This window comes from Arvicanthis niloticus, chromosome 3, assembly GCF_011762505.2.
Source record: "Arvicanthis niloticus isolate mArvNil1 chromosome 3, mArvNil1.pat.X, whole genome shotgun sequence".
NCBI lineage: Eukaryota > Metazoa > Chordata > Mammalia > Rodentia > Muridae > Arvicanthis > Arvicanthis niloticus.
Genome location: NC_047660.1, coordinates 46,719,433 through 46,737,883, shown reverse-complemented (window position 1 = coordinate 46,737,883; position 18,451 = coordinate 46,719,433). Strand labels below are relative to the sequence as shown.

The window sequence follows — 18,451 nt, the reverse complement described above, 5'->3', positions numbered from 1 at the left end:
CCTTTTATTGCCTACAGCACAATTCTTTATTCACACATAAAGAATTTACACCAGTAAACAGTCTAGACTCTTTTTTAGATTTTTCTATAGAGAAAAAACTTCAAAAGTTTCAGAGATTATATACAGGTATTTTTGGAGAACAGCTAGCAAGGCTTGCAGATCCTCCTTCAGATCTGTTTATGTGTTTTCGGTCATGGTGTTTCAGAGTCTTAGAAAGGTATGATGAAACCAGGGCTCAAGGAAGGAGATTTTAAGGTCATTGGAGTCAGACAGAGCCTTTGCACTAAAATGTTAAGCTTTACTCTAGCACCGAACCATATACAGTTCATCTACCAACTGATACGTTTAGCCAGAACCACTGTTTGACATTTGGTGCGTTTCCTAAAACAAAGCTAACAAGAAATGTCCTTTTGTAACTAAGTATTTTTGTCAACAGAAAAGCACACACGTGGATGTTTGAGAGACAAAAAGGACTTTCCTGGATACTCTTCTGGTTCTGTTTATTACATAGAGGCAACACATACACATTTTTAAAATAAAATGTATCAGATTTCTGTCATCACATACCTTCCTTTGTGTCTCAGACTACCATATGGTTTTCATTTTACCACTGTATAATTTATTATTTAAGATTTTATTTTCGTTAATATTTATTGCATTTAAACTGAATAATTTTTAGAATGAATTTGTTTAGAATGATGTTGCTTACACTTCTCATTTTTAGAGTTTCATTTAATCATTTGCTGGGATGCTGGAGACTTAGCATAGGCCCTCCTGCATGCTGAGGACGGAGCTCCAACATGGAGTGACATTCCAAGCCTCAAATCTTAAAGTAGTAACTCTTTTTTAAAGTTTTTTTTTTCCTGTATGAGTATTTTGTCTTCTTGTATGTTTGTGCACTAAGTGCATGCAGTGCTTGTAGAGTCAGAAATGAGTATTGGATATCCTGGGTCTGCAGTTACAGACAGTAGTGTGCTGCCATGTGGGTGCTGACCATCAAACCTAGGTCCTCTGAAAGAACAAGAAGTACTCCTAACTGCTGAGCCATCTTTCCAGCATACCCATCTAGGTGCAAGGATTGAAGGCATGTACTACCATGCCCAGCAAATTATTAACCCTTTACACAGACTTTCCTTTACAACTCTTTTTCACTAAGGTATAATCTACATATCACAACATCCTAAAAAATCAGCTGACAGTGTATTTTACTTATTTATTTTAAAGACCTATTTATTTATTTTTTATGTGTATAACTGCTAGCCTGCATGTATGCATGTATATCACATTCATACCTGATGTGGCCAGAAGAGGCTGGAATTGGAGTTATGAGTGTTTGCAAACCACCCCATGTGGGTACTAGGAATTAATCCTGGGTCCACTGCAGGAATAGACATGCTCTTAACCACTGAGTCACCTCTCCAGGCCCAGTACATTTATTTTGAATATTGAAGATATTAAAATTCTTTAAATTCTTCTTGGAAACAAGAGAATAAGTGAATAGGTTGGCAGAAGGTAACTGAAAGACAGCAAGACTAGTAATTAGGAGATAAAGTGCCTGAGTATATTTTACAATGTGGCAGTGAAAATGAAGAGGCAAAACAAAATTGATATCAGTAGCAAACCAGAAATATGCATTACGAAAAGAACAGAACTGAAAACAATGGGTGGGCTAGAGAAATGGCTCACTAGGTAAGCCTCAGGTCTGGCAGGCTGTGCCTATAACCCCAGCACTAGGAAGGGCGAGCAGACACAGCAGGATCACTAGGATTGTTATCTACTAGCCTAACTCCAGGTTCAGTGAAGGATGCTGTCCCAAGGGAGAGGATAAGGAGATATGTGGTAGGTCAGGGCACCAAAATCCTGACCTCCTGATCAGATGAGATTCGGAAGAATGATGATCTGCTCATCAGCAACAGGCCAATTTTTACTAGGAGTAAAAATTTATGCTATGAATATAAACATAAATTATTGATTATAATAAAAAGCTTCATTGACAGTGAATATTCATTTTAAATATCAATAATTAAAATATGAAAAAACTAGAAATGAACAGTTAAGTGACTAACAGTCAGGAAACAAAAATAATATGTAGAAGGAAGTATAGAACTAATATGTTTTCATACTTTTACTGAGAAAGTACTGTTTTCAAAATGAAAGTAAACAATGGACAGTACCAGGACTTATAGCTATGTATCATGTAAAAATGACAATGAGGAAACTTAAAAGTAGATCACTCAAATTTTGTATTTTTCCTAAAATAACTATTAAAAGTTTCTTCACTGAGCAGAGAATGTTATTAAGTGTTCCTTTGTTCATTACTGAACTCAAAGTTCCTGTCTTCCAATAGGAACACATATGCATCTGCTTTCCACACCAAACCAATGCAAAAAAATTCAGACCCTCAATCTTTACGGCCTGTAATACTGTATTATTTAATCATAGATGAATTCCTAATCAAAACAATAAAAAGATTACAATTCACCATCAAAAGCTGATGAACATTAGAGTAATCCAAATTTAAAAGGTGTAGAACACATGACTACACCTTAATAATTAAACTAGGGGCTCTGTAGAGAAACTTGCTCTTAAATGCCTTCACTGACCCCAAATGAAGAGTTTCAGCCCCAAGTTTAGAGATGAAAGTAAGATCTGAAATACAGCCCAACACACAGGCAACATGTGAAAGAAGCTGAAGGAAGGGGTGGAGGAAATGAGACTAAAAACCATGAACCTAAACTTAGGTAAGCAGTAGACCTTTGATCCTCAGCTGTAAGTTATTTCAATTAATTTAGAAGCGGGGAAAAGCCCTTTTTACAAAGTACATTTTCTCATTATGTTTATATTTAGTTGTGGGCAAAAAGATTGATACTGCACTAAAAAGCAAACATTTTAAGGTACTGTTATTATCACTATTGAGCTATAATCCTCCAGGAAAAAAATAAATATACTTAATGTAGTCTTTGATGTATTAAAAATTGAAACAGCTCTAGAAAATTAGTTTGAAAGAAAAATGTTAGAACATTATTTATCAAAACCTAAGAGATCCAGGATTAAAGCTACTCACAATCATGCCAATTAAGTTAAATGTTGAAGAGCAATTAAAAAAAAATGCAGATACTAAGATTAGCAGGACTGCCTGCCTCAGTCAAAGCCTTTATATACACTCTTAAGGTTCTGTCTTCAGTGATTAAACAGTTCTTCAAAAACTCATCGCTAAGAATTTCAATTTATAAATATGCACCCATCTGCATTTTATTTCTTTAAAGAAGGTAATATTCCAACTACAAAAGCAATAGGAGAGAATCTGCCTTATGCTGATGTATTTCTTTCTTTCTCTTAGTTGTTACTAACTAAAGCAAAACAAATGACTTAGGAGAAGTTGTCAGAATCCTGGAAAGCATTTCGGCATAAAAAGAGTTAATGCCCAACTCAGCTGGACAGCCAGTGACCATTTGCAAGCCTCCTAGGTACATTCCCAGCAGACACACATTATCAGATTAAAGGAATTGCAAACAACTGGGTTGAAGCCTGCCTTTGTCCAAACCCAGCCTCTTCTTCCTGTGATGTCATATTACAAATCTGGGAAGCCTTTCTTGCTCACTTCAGAGACAGCCCATCTCACAATAGAGCTGGCAACCTCGGAAAGGCCTCCGTTCAGCAAGAGCTAACATGCTTAGGAATTTATCTGAGATCCTCTAAAAGACTGCCTATCGCGCCACCTGGAATCAATGTAGAAATACGAAGTCTGAGAATAAAAAGAAGGAAGAAGTACCCGAGGACGCAAGGACTGCGAGTGTTTAAAGACGGAAGCAAGACTGGTAACTTATGGCTAACATTCTGAATGTATAGACATTTTAATTTTAAATTTGGAAGGCCGAAGTACAAGTTTACATGATCGAGTTCAACTTGGAAGTTTTTCCTTACGCTTGCAGCTCTGTGGGTTGGCTTCCTTGACTGCATTTTCTGTCAGTTAACTAAACTCCGGACTCATGGATTTTCTAGATCAGAAAACCAGACTATTTTCCTGAAGAATCTACTAGAAACTTTTAAGCAACACATTTCATGTTTCCTTTGAAGAGTTCAGAGAAGAAAGCATTTATAAGAACAGAAAAGAAACATAATTTGCAAATAAATTGGCTGTTGCCGTGACCACATCTGAATACCAAAGGCGATCGCTGCAGACAAAAGGACTCCTGTGAGCTGTACTGCCCGACAATGGTAAGCTCCAACGGCTCCCACTGCCCGTACGACGACTCCTTTAAGTACACTTTGTATGGGTGCATGTTCAGCATGGTGTTTGTGCTTGGGCTGATATCCAACTGTGTTGCCATATATATTTTCATCTGTGCCCTCAAAGTGAGAAATGAAACTACAACATACATGATTAACCTGGCAATGTCAGATTTACTTTTCGTCTTCACTTTGCCTTTTCGGATTTTTTACTTTGCAACACGGAATTGGCCATTTGGAGATCTGCTCTGTAAGATTTCAGTAATGCTGTTTTACACCAATATGTATGGAAGCATTCTGTTCTTAACCTGTATCAGTGTAGATCGATTTCTGGCAATTGTCTACCCATTTAAGTCAAGGACTTTAAGAACTAAACGAAATGCAAAGATTGTTTGCACTGCGGTGTGGTTCACCGTGATGGGAGGAAGCGCGCCTGCAGTTTTCTTTCAGTCGACTCATTCTCAGGGTAACAATACCTCAGAAGCCTGCTTTGAGAACTTTCCAGCAGCCACATGGAAAACTTATCTCTCTAGGATTGTGATTTTCATTGAAATAGTGGGGTTTTTTATCCCCCTTATTTTGAACGTTACTTGTTCTAGTATGGTGCTAAGAACTTTAAATAAACCTGTTACATTAAGTAGAAGCAAAATGAACAAAACTAAGGTTTTAAAAATGATTTTTGTCCACTTGGTCATCTTCTGTTTCTGTTTTGTGCCCTACAACATCAATCTCATTTTGTACTCGCTCATGAGGACGCAGACCTTTGTTAACTGCTCTGTGGTAGCTGCAGTGAGGACGATGTACCCAATCACTCTCTGCATCGCTGTCTCCAACTGTTGCTTTGACCCCATTGTTTACTACTTCACTTCAGACACAATTCAGAATTCAATAAAAATGAAAAACTGGTCTGTTAGAAGAATTGACTCCAGGTTCTCTGAAGTTCAGGGCACCGAGAATTTTATCCAACACAACCTACAGACCTTAAAAAATAAGATATTTGATAATGAATCTGCAATATAAGCTGCCTGACTAAGCCACTGGGACTGCTCCATGTTCAACTGTGAAAACTGCTCTTGGGAACTCATCTCTCCAGCTCCAACAGAAAACTAACATATGGATGGTTATGTGTTTTTAAAGGCACTTTGTGTCTGTTGTGTTAAACATTAAAGTTTATTCTATTCTTGTATGCACTCCATTTTACTTTCTTGAACCACTTTAACATGTTCTTTCCTCATTAAAAAAAAACAAAAAAACAAAAAACAAAAAAACAACTCCATAAAGGTAAGATCTAAAAGCAATTATGATTTAGATAATGTGATATCTGTACTTTTAAAATTTCACAAAATGATTTATTCAAAAATCTGTTAAAAGGTTTTATACTGGACCCAGATGTTGTTTAAGTGACAGTGTACTAAATATATTTCACTTCTATTTTATTTCAGATTAAAAGTACTTACGACTTAAACTGTAAACAAGGAAGAAAACCAATTTGAAATAGTCAAACATTTTAGAGCATTTCCTCCAAAAGACTACTGCAGTTTTCTGCATGACATTGTATCTTTGTAGACCATCATTTAAAAAAACAAAAGGTGTCTAACTATACAGTATATTTTGAAATTACTATATTGATTTATATTCTGGCTGAAACACCCAATTTCAAAATGATATATAGTATACAAATTTAAAGTAAGGAAACTAATAAAATGCTATCTTGCTAGGTAAATTATTTTAAAAGGTAAAATGTTGCCAGATGTTTATTTTGAAAGTACAACAAAAACTTGTATTTTCAATAATGTTGGTCTAGAAATCACCAGGACAGTGAAGTGCATGAGTTTTTAGAATGTAGTGCATAGCCAAGATATTTTTTATTTCTTTTCCTCTCTCACTTTAGGTCAACTACTAAGTGACTGAAAATGTTATTTCAAGTGGGAAAAAAAAACCTTAAAATGTTAAATGTATTAAGTAAGGACATAGTTCCTTACATAGAGAGCAACAACCCTAGAAGAACAAATAACTAAGCACAATTACATTTTCATTATACAAAACAGACACAGGCATGGCTTTAAGACAAAGAAAACTACTACCTACATAAAAACTTTCATTTTCCAACATATTCTCTCCTACTTCAAGGCATTTCCCAAAGTTTTAATTTAAAAATGACATATAGTTGAATTCTGAGTTAGCCTGTATGGTAAAACAAGTTAATCTTTCAAGCTTGAATCCAGTATGAACATATATTTTATAAAACATAAATTTACTTTTCTGAATTTGGGCTGCAACGATTTTTGACAAATCATAATCATTTACTATCTTAGAGAAGTTTCTTTATAATAAATAGCACACATATGGACATTTTCTTTAAACACCCATGATTTTTTATAGGTAAAACTAAAGGAAAATAAACCTTTAACATAAAACAAACTAATGAAGAAAATAAGCATATCCTAAGAGAAGTATGTATATGTATACATATGTACACACACACACACACACACACACTGTGAAGTTTACTTCAGTTGCCCTATAGGTTCCTGTACTTGATATCACCCCAAAAGAATAAAATGCATGTAGCAGCCGTGGATATACACTGTTGAGTTGCAAAGCAGCTAGCAGTCTACTGATCAAGAGGAAAGGATCATGGAGTCCTGTGTTTTTCTGAACTTTCCATGCTCAGGGGTCATAAGAAAACCCTAAGGTGCATCTCAAGGCATGAGTCTTAACTTTAAAATACTAGACAGTCATCAAATAACTGAGTACTAGACTCAATGGAGAAGTTCTTATTGCCCTTGTCTGAACAACATACATGAGTCAAAAGTTTTATAAAATTCTTTTATTTTTTTGTTTTCTCAAGACAGGGTTTTGTTGTGTAAACTTTGCTGCCCTGAAACTTGGCTCTATAGATCAGGCTGTCCTTGAACTCAAGAGATCTACCTGCCTTTGCCTCCTGAGTGCAGAGGTTAAAGGAATGCGCCACCACTGGGCAACTTTTATATGATTCTTAACAACGTGTCACAATAGATTAAAAAGTTGTAATTTTCTCATCTGGAATAAATACTAAGGGCAGGTGATACAGCCCTGGAGTACAGAGCTTAACTATATGTAGAAGACCCTGGGTTTAATACCCAACACTACTGACAAAGAAATTTAAAATGCTAAGTAAACCATACCTATCTGGGCAAAAAAGTATCACAACAAAATTTGTGTTATTTTCCTTTGTGAGTGATGAAATGTGGGGTAAATTATATATATATTTTAGGGTTTTCTATTTCCACTTCACTCACAAACATATATGAAAACACTGAGACTCTAACTTTTTATTACTTCAAAATGACAGTATCAATCCTCCCATTCCTGCCCCTCCCCAAACAGTATTCAACATCTTCATAAAGGAACAGATGATAGAAGCCATCTTCTTACACTGCCTTTCTTCAAAGAACAGGAAGATCAGAGTATTGTCATGGAAGAGAGCTTTATGGCAACCTTAAAAACTGGCTCCAAACTTAATATATATGTTGTTCATTGTTTTTCCACAGAAAAATAAAGAAAATCAAGATACTGTATCAAGGTTCTGAGCAAGGCTTAATATTTACATTCAAAATAGTAACAATAAATTTGAAGTATAAATCCTAATTATTAGTACTGATCAATAAAGAAATTGGCCACTCATCCGGGAAACATAAAACAAAAAATGAAGCAGAGTTCATACTTCCAATGCAGAAAGGCTAATTTGTGGATGAAACAGCTATAGAAAATGCCTTTGGTTATATGCTGTGGAAGCGCAATGAACTTTACCTTTTGACATTTATTAAACTATTAATGCCTAGAATCTTTGCTACTTCTCAGCAACCAAACTTCTTTAACGCCTACAGGCCTTCCAACTCCAGATGGAAGGAAGATAAGACCCACTATTTTTCATTATAAATAAGTTTTTCAATGGAAACCATGTTATAAAAAGTGCTTACATAAGGACTACATTTCAAAGTAATACTAAATAACCTGTTTTTAAAAAGTTCTTTTAAAGTACCCCAAAAACTGAATTACCCATTGGTAACATGACTTCTGAAATGTTCAAAATTCAAAAGGAATAATCAAGGAACTTACGGGTATAGAACACATTTAAATTGACAATTACTTGGTGATTGACAATATGGTTCAACCAACAATATTTTCTAGAGACAATTTATATATTTTCATACAATCATAAACTCTCAATTTCTATTTTATCTTACCATTTTTACTCATCTGCTATTTTTCAAAGATGGATTTTTAGTATTGTTCTCTCTCTCTCTCTCTCTCTCTCTCTCTCTCTCTCTCTCTCTCGTGTGTGTGTGTGTGTGTGTGTGTGTGTGTGTGTGTGTTTTAGATCCCCTAAATCTGCAGTTACAGGTGAGATTCTAAGCACTCAGCATGGATACTGTGAACTGATTTTGGGTTCTCTGGAAAAGCAGTGTGTTCTCTTAACCTCTGAGCCTTCTTTCTAGGCCCCAACATTTTTTAAATAAAAGAAAAATTATCACAAGACAACAAACCAACTATTAAAGAAAAAGGAAGTTAACTTCAAAAAAACTCCCCTTACCTTTGCTTAAGTAGTACCTGAGTACTAATTCATGTGGTTCTAATAAATATCCTATGTAATATCCTATGTATATTCTCATTCTCTCTCTCTCTCTCTCTCTCTCTCTCTCTCTCTCTCTCTCTCTCTCACACACACACACACACACACACACACACACACACACACACACACACACAGAGTTTAGGGGTTGTAGGTTGGATTAGTGAGGTTATAAAACTTCTCATGCAAGCCTGAGGATACCTGAAGTGGGTCCCTGAAACCCACCTAAAGGTGGAGGGCGAGACCATTCTGCAAAGTTATCCTCTGACCACTCCTGTGTGGTATGTATACCCATCACCTTTATTATATAGTTCTTGCCCAGAGATCATCTATTTCCTAGACTATCTGTATCCTTTTTTTTTTCCTCCACCTTTTTCTTCTATACCACAACAGAGGCTTTATAGAGTCAGAAGCCTCTTTCATTTTTTTATGATTTACAATATTCTCTTCTTAGGGTCCCTTTCTCATTTTCTAAAGTATATTCTCTAGTAACTTCATGTCAAAAAAGATACACAAAAAATATACCTTTCAAGTCAGTCTAAAAATTGTTTGCCTTTATGCCTGATAAAGAATAGGAGACTGTCAAATATTCAGTGTTCTTGATGACAACTGCAATGATGATCTGCATTTCATTCTCCATAAGTAGTTGTTAACATTCTCTGAATCCTAACTCTGATCGACCAGATGTGTACTCATCATGCTTAGCATACACGTGGGCCTCTTCTGACTACGAAGCCTCTATGTTATCAACAGCTGTAGAAACATTTCCTCCATTAATATTATTATATTCTTTCTGCCCCCTCCCACTCTGATCTTTCTTGGAGAGAAGAATAGACAGAAAATAAACCAAGTATTCCTTGATATAAAGATAAGAAGCAATGTAACCTAATCCAACAGCACAGAAGTTTCTTGTATTTTCTCCTCAGGAAAAATTACCTCTGCACTCCTAGCACACTCAGCTCTGTTACAGAAGTCTCAGTGTAGCTGTTCCTGCTCAGATTCTGTGTGACATCAATAGGAAGCTGCATGCCTGGGTGTTTATGTCTATACAGAATCTGACGGTTGGCTGGTCAGGCATGTATAGATGATTTACAATATGCTCACTTTTAAATAAGAGCATGAAAGTAGTATACATTACATGGAAACTGTACTGCAAACTGAATGTTTATCTTCTCCCAGTCAGTAATATGTTCCATGATATCTCTTCAGTACAAGGCAGCAATAGAGTCACAAGCTTCCTGACAGCCACTTCAGGACAGGTCAAACAAGTTACTCTGTAGGTTAATGGCATCAAAGGCATTTTTGACTTATGGTATTCACAGCTTGTAATGGGTTTATGAGGACAATTCCCACAGTTAGACTAGAACTATTTATATGTGTATAGACTATGCACTGTACAATAATTAATACTAGGCTTCAGCCCAAACTCTGCATACTTCTGATTTACCAGCAGAGGGGCAGATACACTTGCAAGCTCCTGACAGACTGGCATAACTTCCTGAAGCAAGAGTCCCAGGACTTCATGTTTTCAGACCACCACCACCATCACCATTTACAAACATGTTAGAATCACAAATTCTTGAACTCCAAGCTGGAAACTTTGGGGCTGTACCCAACAATCTGTAACCTGTGTTTTTATAAGACTCACAGATCATTTTGATACATACTAGCTGGTACTCTAGAAAATTCTTCTGGCCATGACAATTCCTGTATGTGCTTAGAAGCTGAAGCTCCCATCTCCCTGAAAGCACTTTGCTGTATGTGTTCTTTGTATCATGATCTGTTCTGTTCTGTCAAACCTATCAAAACACCCTCATTTACTTTTATCCTCAAAAATGAATTAATCCCTCTACTTCCTTTGTTCTTTTCCACTTGTCTAAGTTCTGCTGAATTTGTCCTGTCTGTGTGAAAGTATGTTTCTGTAGTTCTATAATGTCCTGAGGATAGAGGAAGTAAAGATTTGTGATGAGAAATTTGTTGGTTTGAACTAGAAAAATTATTTTAAGAAGTATATAAAAGAAGGTTAGCTGCTGTATAGGAACAACAAGAGAGAGGAGAGGGAAGGAGACTGGAGAAGATGGGAAAGGAGGGAAAGGCATTGAACAGTGTAAGTTACACATGGGAAGTCATACCAATAACCAATAATACCAATAGCTGTTTTACTACAGCTAAAAACATCAAAGGCTTCTTTCACAAATCTCTTTGTCATCAACAACATAATCTTCAAAAATAATATTTTTTAAAAGGGCTACTTCTTCAACGAATTTTACTAATCAGTATTAGCATGTATTTAGGAACATAAAGATAGTGGTCTCAACTTGTAATTTTTGTAGTATTTGGAAATTTAGAAACTTTTTTGTAATATCAGCATAAAATATTCACTCTCCACAAAACTGTAGACTACTCAGGGGAAAGGCATAATATCTGATGTACAGAACAAGCAGTTGATTTAAATAAAAAATGGCTGCTTAGGTAACACTAAAATTATACCGTTTAGCTAATATTACTCATGAAATTTCTGCTGGTAGATAAAATGACTGGTTTCAAAATTGGGCTATATTTTATGTGCTGCTCTTTAGGATTTCTGCAGAGTAAAGAGAATAGAACACATAACTCAGTAAAATTTTAGCTACTGAAGAGAGAGAAACAGAAAAAAAAGTGTTGGTTTAAAAAAAAAGGAGGAGAAGGTAGAGGAGGAGGAGGAGGAAGAAGAGAATGAAGGAAGAGGAGGAAGAGGAGGTTACAAAGGCCAGAGAGAACATATTTGCATGTCAAAGCAATCTTCAGCAGTCTCCACAAACACTCAATCAGTCACCTTCCATTGAATTTAACTGTGGAAAAGTTTGCTTTCAAATGAATCCGTAAAATGCATGAAGTCACACACACTCAATGCTACAAATGTTCAATCTGGAAAGATAATGTAAAAGCTATTTTCAGGAACAAATGAATCCAGTGACTCCTACATTTAATCCTCTCTGCTGTTCTCATTTCAATGTTTACAGAAAAAAAATCGAAATAAATGAATTTAAAAACTAGCATTTCTTAACATGAAAAGGAAAAAAAATCCCAGGAAAATTACCTTATAATATGCTAGGAGCATAATGATAAAAATGACAAAGCATTATAATTCTAAAAATAAAAGTGACTTAAAAACAATTATCTATTAGATGTTTTTGAAAGAAATCATAAAAGAGCACAATAAAATCTAGAAGAGAAATTCTGTTATATATAATCTATTTGTTTTTTTTGTTTGTTTGTTGGTTTTTTCTTTTTCTGAAAGAAAGGAACCTGTGCTAGCAGACATGTTAAACTGTCTCCTACCTTGCACTACATATCTAGCCCTTGAGTTCTACATAGTAGAGGCTGGTCTTGAATTCAATGTCCTTCTGTCTTTGCCTTCCAAATGCTTAGGTTACAGATATACACGAAGATGCCTAGCTTCTCTGTAGTATTTTAGTGAATGGTAATACACAAACAAATGACAAAAAAGTCACCTAAAATTATTATTATTTTAGCAATAATAATTCTTAAAAAACCCATAAGAGTAAGAAATAAAATTTCTGTTCTACATTTCATTACCATTGTTTTTTTTTTGTTTTGTTTTGTTTTTTTTTTTTTTGGTTTTTTTTTTGGTTTTTCGAGACAGGGTTTCTCTGTGTAGCCCTGGCTGTCCTGGAACTCACTCTGTAGACCAGGCCGGCCTTGAACTCAGAAATCCGCCTGCCTCTGCCTCCCAAGTGCTGGGATTAAAGGTGTGTGCCACCACCGCCCGGCTACCATTGCTTTTTTAAAGAAAACTTTTAAAATTAGGTTTATTTGTTTTATTGTGTTGGGGAGTAGGGAGAGCATGCATACACCAGTGTATACTTATAGAAGTCAGGAGTACTAGGGATGAACTCAAGCTGTCAGGCTTGGAGGTAAGTGCCTTTACCCAGTGACCTATATCTCTGACCCACGTGTTTTTCATCTATCACTTATAGCAACACAGGAAAAGACCATAATCAAAACCAAACTAACAACTTTTGGTATTTGGTAATTTTGAGCAAAATTATAAAATATTAAAAGCCATTAAGTAAGTTTAAAGAGCACACATGAGAGGGCTTTAAACACACATGCTGAAGTGACCATACAGTGCTGGCACAGAGGGAACACTAGGGCATAAATGCTTAGGAAAGACAAAGCTGTGCTGTTCTACAAAGTTCAGTCAATAGCTTCAGATGAAAAGAACAACTGCCTTATTTTATTGCCGTTCACTCAGAGTTGTTTAACTCTGCTGGAGAAATCTAGAAACATCTAGATGCTACCCAGTTAAGATGAATATTTTATAAGATATTTCTCTTTTTCTTGCACATCTAGAACTCTATCCTTACTATAGTAGTTAGGAAATCACAAGCTGAAACTGGAGATTTCAGGACTGTACTCTCTCATGTCAATGATCTGTGTTCATCTTCTAAATTAGAGCTGGTGTACTTCCATTCCACAGGTAAAGGACAGAAGATACTTCTTAGCCATTCTACAGTTCTGTCTCTTGTCCTGTCTGTACTTGAACTAGTACTGTCATGGGGTAATTACTAACACGAATCATAAGCAAAGCAATATAATAAATTCCAACTGCCATTTAGCAGCCAAGAATGGCCACATGTAACAAAGTTGGAACTCAAAGACTTTTCCCCCTGAATATTTACTACTTGGAGAAAGTCACAGGGTAGAGGAGGCAAAGACAAAGGAAAAGTAAGTGGGAAGGTTGTGAGGAACAACCTAGACTGAGTCTTCATTGTATAGGTGAGGAAAGAGAACAAAGCAAGGGAAATCACAATTACGTGTGATGTTTCTCAATATCCTTTGCATACATGATTATTATCCCTCATAACAGCTCTTGAAGCTTAGTATGTCTCCACTTATAGGGCAGAAAATTCAATATAGTGAGTCATAATTGACTTAGAAATACACAAAGGCAAGCTATCTGACAATGTCTGAATCTCAGGTTTCTTTAGGTATAAACTAGGGACAGCAGTGTTCACTCTTCAAGGCTTCCATGAGGAGTAAATGAGATCCAGCAACCCATAGCTCAGGCGCCTGTGCTGGGAACAGCACAGCAACAGACTAGGAGGCAAACCTACTGCAACCACCCAAATTACAACAACCATCTAACTAGTCACATGGACAAGGCAGCACAGCAGTTGGGGACAGACTGCAGCCAGAGCCTCAGGTATGTTTCCCCGATTACTCTGTGCCTTAGTTTCTTCACCTACAAAAATGGGCGATTCGATTTCAATACAGCTGTAAGGAGTAAATAAAATAACTTTACACAATAAGAACCCTTTTAAGTGCCTGGACATATTTCCTCTTATTGTTCCTACATCAAACATTTCATGCAGAAGTGGGAGTCATTTTGATGCTGGTCTATATGATAATCAGGAAAAAATTCCAACGAAATGAGACTGGTAGGTTTTTTTTCTCTGAGTACTGCTTCCCTAACCAAGTTTCTACATGTTATTAAAATTATTCTTAAAACAGCTAGATTGATTGATCAGTTGACTGATGTTGAGTTTTTGAGACAGGATCTCACTATGTAGCTCTGGTTGGCTTGAAATTCACTACGGTGACCAGGCTGGCCTTGAACTCTTAAATTCTGCCTGTCCCTGCCTTCTGAGGGCTGAGAATGAAGGTGTGTGCTTTGGATATTTTTTTAATAAAATTTAATTTGTTTAGCATTTTGAGCCAATGCACAAACTAAAAGGATGGGTAATGTATATTGTTTGGATGGTATGGTGGGGAAGGGACAAGGTGGTCAGGTGGATTATAGAGATTTCTCCACAGTGAACTCCACAAATTTCTCAGTGCCGATGTCTTAAAGTTAAAGGAAACAGGTTTAAGTATTAGAAATCACGTAAGCAACAGTTTAGACGTGGAGAAAATTTTATGTTCAAAACCATAGTCAGGTGTTCAGCAGGGGCTTAAGGCTTTTCACAGCACTTGTAAAGAAGACTTCTACTGATTTACATGTATCCTCTCTTCTTCAGGTTTTCTGTTTAGAGTGTGTGTGTGTGTGTGTGTGTGTGTGCACCAATGTGTAATATAAACACACTGATTTCTTTATTGACCTTAGGCCATTATGAAGACAATCATTAAATTGAGCTTCTGTTTTAGCTCTTTTTAAGTGCCCATATATGTACACCTCAATGGATGATTATTTAAAGAAGAAATTGTTCAGTATGCTACTATCCTCAATTTTATTTGTATTTCTGCAAATAAACTGCATATCTATATATTTTAATTCTCCTTAGCATTCTCTTTAGATTTTAGTAGGTATATTGTGCTTTGTCACACCATGTGTCTAAATAGATATTATCATGGTAATAAAAATACCTGGGTGTTATAATCTTCTTGATTGAGTTCCCACATTTGGAGAATGGTAAGACTACTTACCATCAACTCTAGATTATTATGACAGTTACATTAGGCAAACATTCTTGATGGACAGTGTTAAGACCTAGGTAACTATTGCCTATCTAGACAACCATTTTGTGCTATTACTAATGTTATAAAAAACTTCCACATGTACTGTTACTAGGAAACTTTCTCATGGCCGAGCTGATTGTATATTCTGTTATGTTCTGTGCTGAGGTGTTCTTGGAAACCAATCACAATAGAAGTCAATTAGAACTGCTTTGTAGGTTCCTTCCGGTCTGGGCCTGGACACAAAGCAGATCCTGGGTGGTAGCTCTAACCCCAATCTCACAGAACCCAGAGGAAGCGGGCCTCCCAGGAGCTCTAACCAGGGCAGTATCTTAAGTAAGGAGACAGCAACACCCGCCCCAAACAGGGAGTAACTGGGACCCACTAGGACCCAGGAAGTCACTCCTGGCCCGGAGCACTGATTCCTTCCTGTCTGCACCTGAGCACTCAGACCTTGGGTCCCAGCTCTAACCCCAGTAGTAACACCCACCCTACACAGTTCTGATACAACCAAGGTAATAGGAAAGACAGGCACTAGTCAGAGACAGGGCAGGTAGCACTAAGGAGATCCAGATGGCAAAAGGCAAGAACATAAGCATCAGCAACCCAGGGTACTTGGCATCACCAGAACTTAGTTCTCCCACACGAGAAAGTCCTGAATTCCCCATATCATTAGGAAAGCAGGATTCAGATTTAAAATCAGTTCTAATGATGATGTTAGAGGCCTTTAAAAAGGACATAAATAACACTCTCAAAGAATTTGAAGAGAACACAGGTAAACAGGTAGAAGCCCCTAAAGAGGATACACAAAAATCCCTTAAAGAATTACAAGAGAACACAACCAAACAGGTGAAGGATTTGAACAAAACTATCCAGGACATAAAAATGGAAGTAGAGACAATAAAGAAATCACAAATGGAGACTATCCTGGAAATAGAAAACCTAGGAAAGAACTCAGGAGTCATAGATGCAAGCATCACCAACAGAATACAAGAGATTGAAGAGAGAATCTCAGGTGCAGAAGATACCATAGAAAAATACTGACACAACTCTGAAAGAAAACTCAATATGCAAAAAGTTCTTAACACAAAACATCCAGGAAATCCAGAGTACAATGAGAAGACCAAACCTAAGGATACTAGTATAGATGAGAGTGAAGATTCCCAACTTAAAGGGCCAATAAATATCTTCAACAAAATTATAGAAGAAAACTTCCCAAACTTAAAGAACGAGATGCCCATAAACATACAAGACGCCTATAGAACGCAAAATAGACTAGACTAGAAAAGAAATACCTCCCTTCACCTGATAATCAAAATACCAAGTGCACAAAACAAAGAAAGAATATTAAATGCAGTAAGAGAAAAAGGCCAAATAACATATATAAAGGCAGACCTATCAGAATTACACCAGACTTCTCACCAGATACTGTAAAAGCTAGAAGATGCTGGACAGATGTCATACAGAACCTAAGAGAACACAAATACCAGCCTAGGCTACTATACCCAGCAAAACTCTCAATTACCATAGATGGAGAAACCAAGATATTCCATGACAAAACCAAATTTACACAATATCTTTCCACAAACCCAGCATTACAAAGGATAATAGCAGGAAAGCTCTAATACAAGGAGGGAAATTATACCCTAGAAAAAGCAAGAAAGTAATCCTCTTCCAACAAATCCAAAAGAAGATAGCGACACAAAGATAAGTCCACCTCTAATAACAAAAATAACAGGAAGCAACAACTCAATTCTCCAATTAAAAGACATAGGCTAATGGACTGGATACGTAAACAGGACCCAGCATTTTGCTGCATACAGGAAAAACCACCCCAGTGACAAAGATAGACTCTACCTCAGAGTAAAAGGCTGAAAAACAATTTTTCAAACAAATGGTCCTAAGAAACAAGCTGGAGTAGCCATTCTAAAATCTCCAGCCCAAGAACACAAAGGGAGGGACTCATGGCTCCACCTGTATAGGTAGTTAAGGGTGGCCTTGCCAGGCATCAGTGGAAGTGGACTGCCTAGGTGCCTGAAAGTTTAGATTCCCTAGTGTTGGGGAATTTAAGAACAGGGAGGTGAGAATGGGAGGATGGTGGGAGCACACCCTCATAGAAACTCCCAGAATTATATGGATTAGACATGATAGAGGCAGGATGCCAGAAGACTAAATTCCAGAATTCAAACAAAAAATTATCTTGATACTAAAATCTGTTTTGAGAATTGTATATTGCAGAATACACAGCCTTGGTGTATCTACTCATTGAGCCTTGGCATATCTACTCATTGAGCAAGCTGAGCAGACCTGCTCGAACCTCTGATGTCCTGGAATTCCAGCTGGATGCAGTGAAGATACAGTGTTAGAGGCTTATCAATTTACTCTTCCCCCTGCCCCTCTTCTAATATCTCAATGCCTGTAATCAGCTTGAATAAGTTAATGAAGAGTCAGTGCTCCTATTCCATGGGCTCTGGGATGGAGGTGGTTAATATTGGGCTGTCTTTCTAGGGGAAAGTAGTGGTTTTGCTGGAACAGAGAGGAATAGCTAGGATTTATTGCATAATCATAACCTATTGGTAGAAATATGTATAATTGTTATTAATATGCAATTAAAATTTCTTAAATAGTACAAAATTTACTTTGATTTTAAGTTTAAGGTTTCCATTGGTACAAATTTCTTATTGATATAAAAGTGAGATTAATACTGTTGCTCTCAAAGGCATTGTGCCTATATAACACATTTAAGAATACAAGGCTTAGACCTAGTCCTTCTTTAACTTTCTTAACTTATTTGAGATGGTTAGCCTGTGAGGGCCTATAGCAAATTCATGGCTCTGAGTTTATTGTTAGGGTGTTTTCTATATTTTATTTAGAAATAGCTGAGAGGAGTTAACAGACAACAGTCTAGATTGCCTTACATGGATAGTTTATTTTCAAAACGTCAGAAGTCCACAGAATTGACATTACAAACATTTCTATATTAATGTTCATTTTGATTAGAGACCTGTCTGCTCCTGACAGCTTCCTGTCTTGGATTCTACGAAGAAATTGAGCATCTTTGCAGTTACTCCAGTTGTGGTGAGACAGCCACTAGGCAAGAATTGCCTCTTGTCATCTACAGACAAATTACTGTCCAGAAAAGGACAC

General features: G+C 36.6%; 2 protein-coding genes across 4 annotated transcripts in view; one reads left to right on the top strand and one right to left on the bottom strand.

Moving 5' to 3' along the window:
* The window catches only part of Rb1 (RB transcriptional corepressor 1), a 140,005-nt gene that overhangs the window by 41,111 nt on the left and 80,443 nt on the right, over window positions 1-18,451 (bottom strand). The window lies entirely within an intron of this gene.
* Window positions 3,576-5,416, top strand: Lpar6 (lysophosphatidic acid receptor 6). The gene has a single exon (XM_034497701.2). The coding sequence runs from the start codon at window positions 4,216-4,218 to the stop codon at window positions 5,248-5,250; it is 1,035 nt and encodes a 344-aa protein (XP_034353592.1). The 5' UTR covers window positions 3,576-4,215; the 3' UTR covers window positions 5,251-5,416.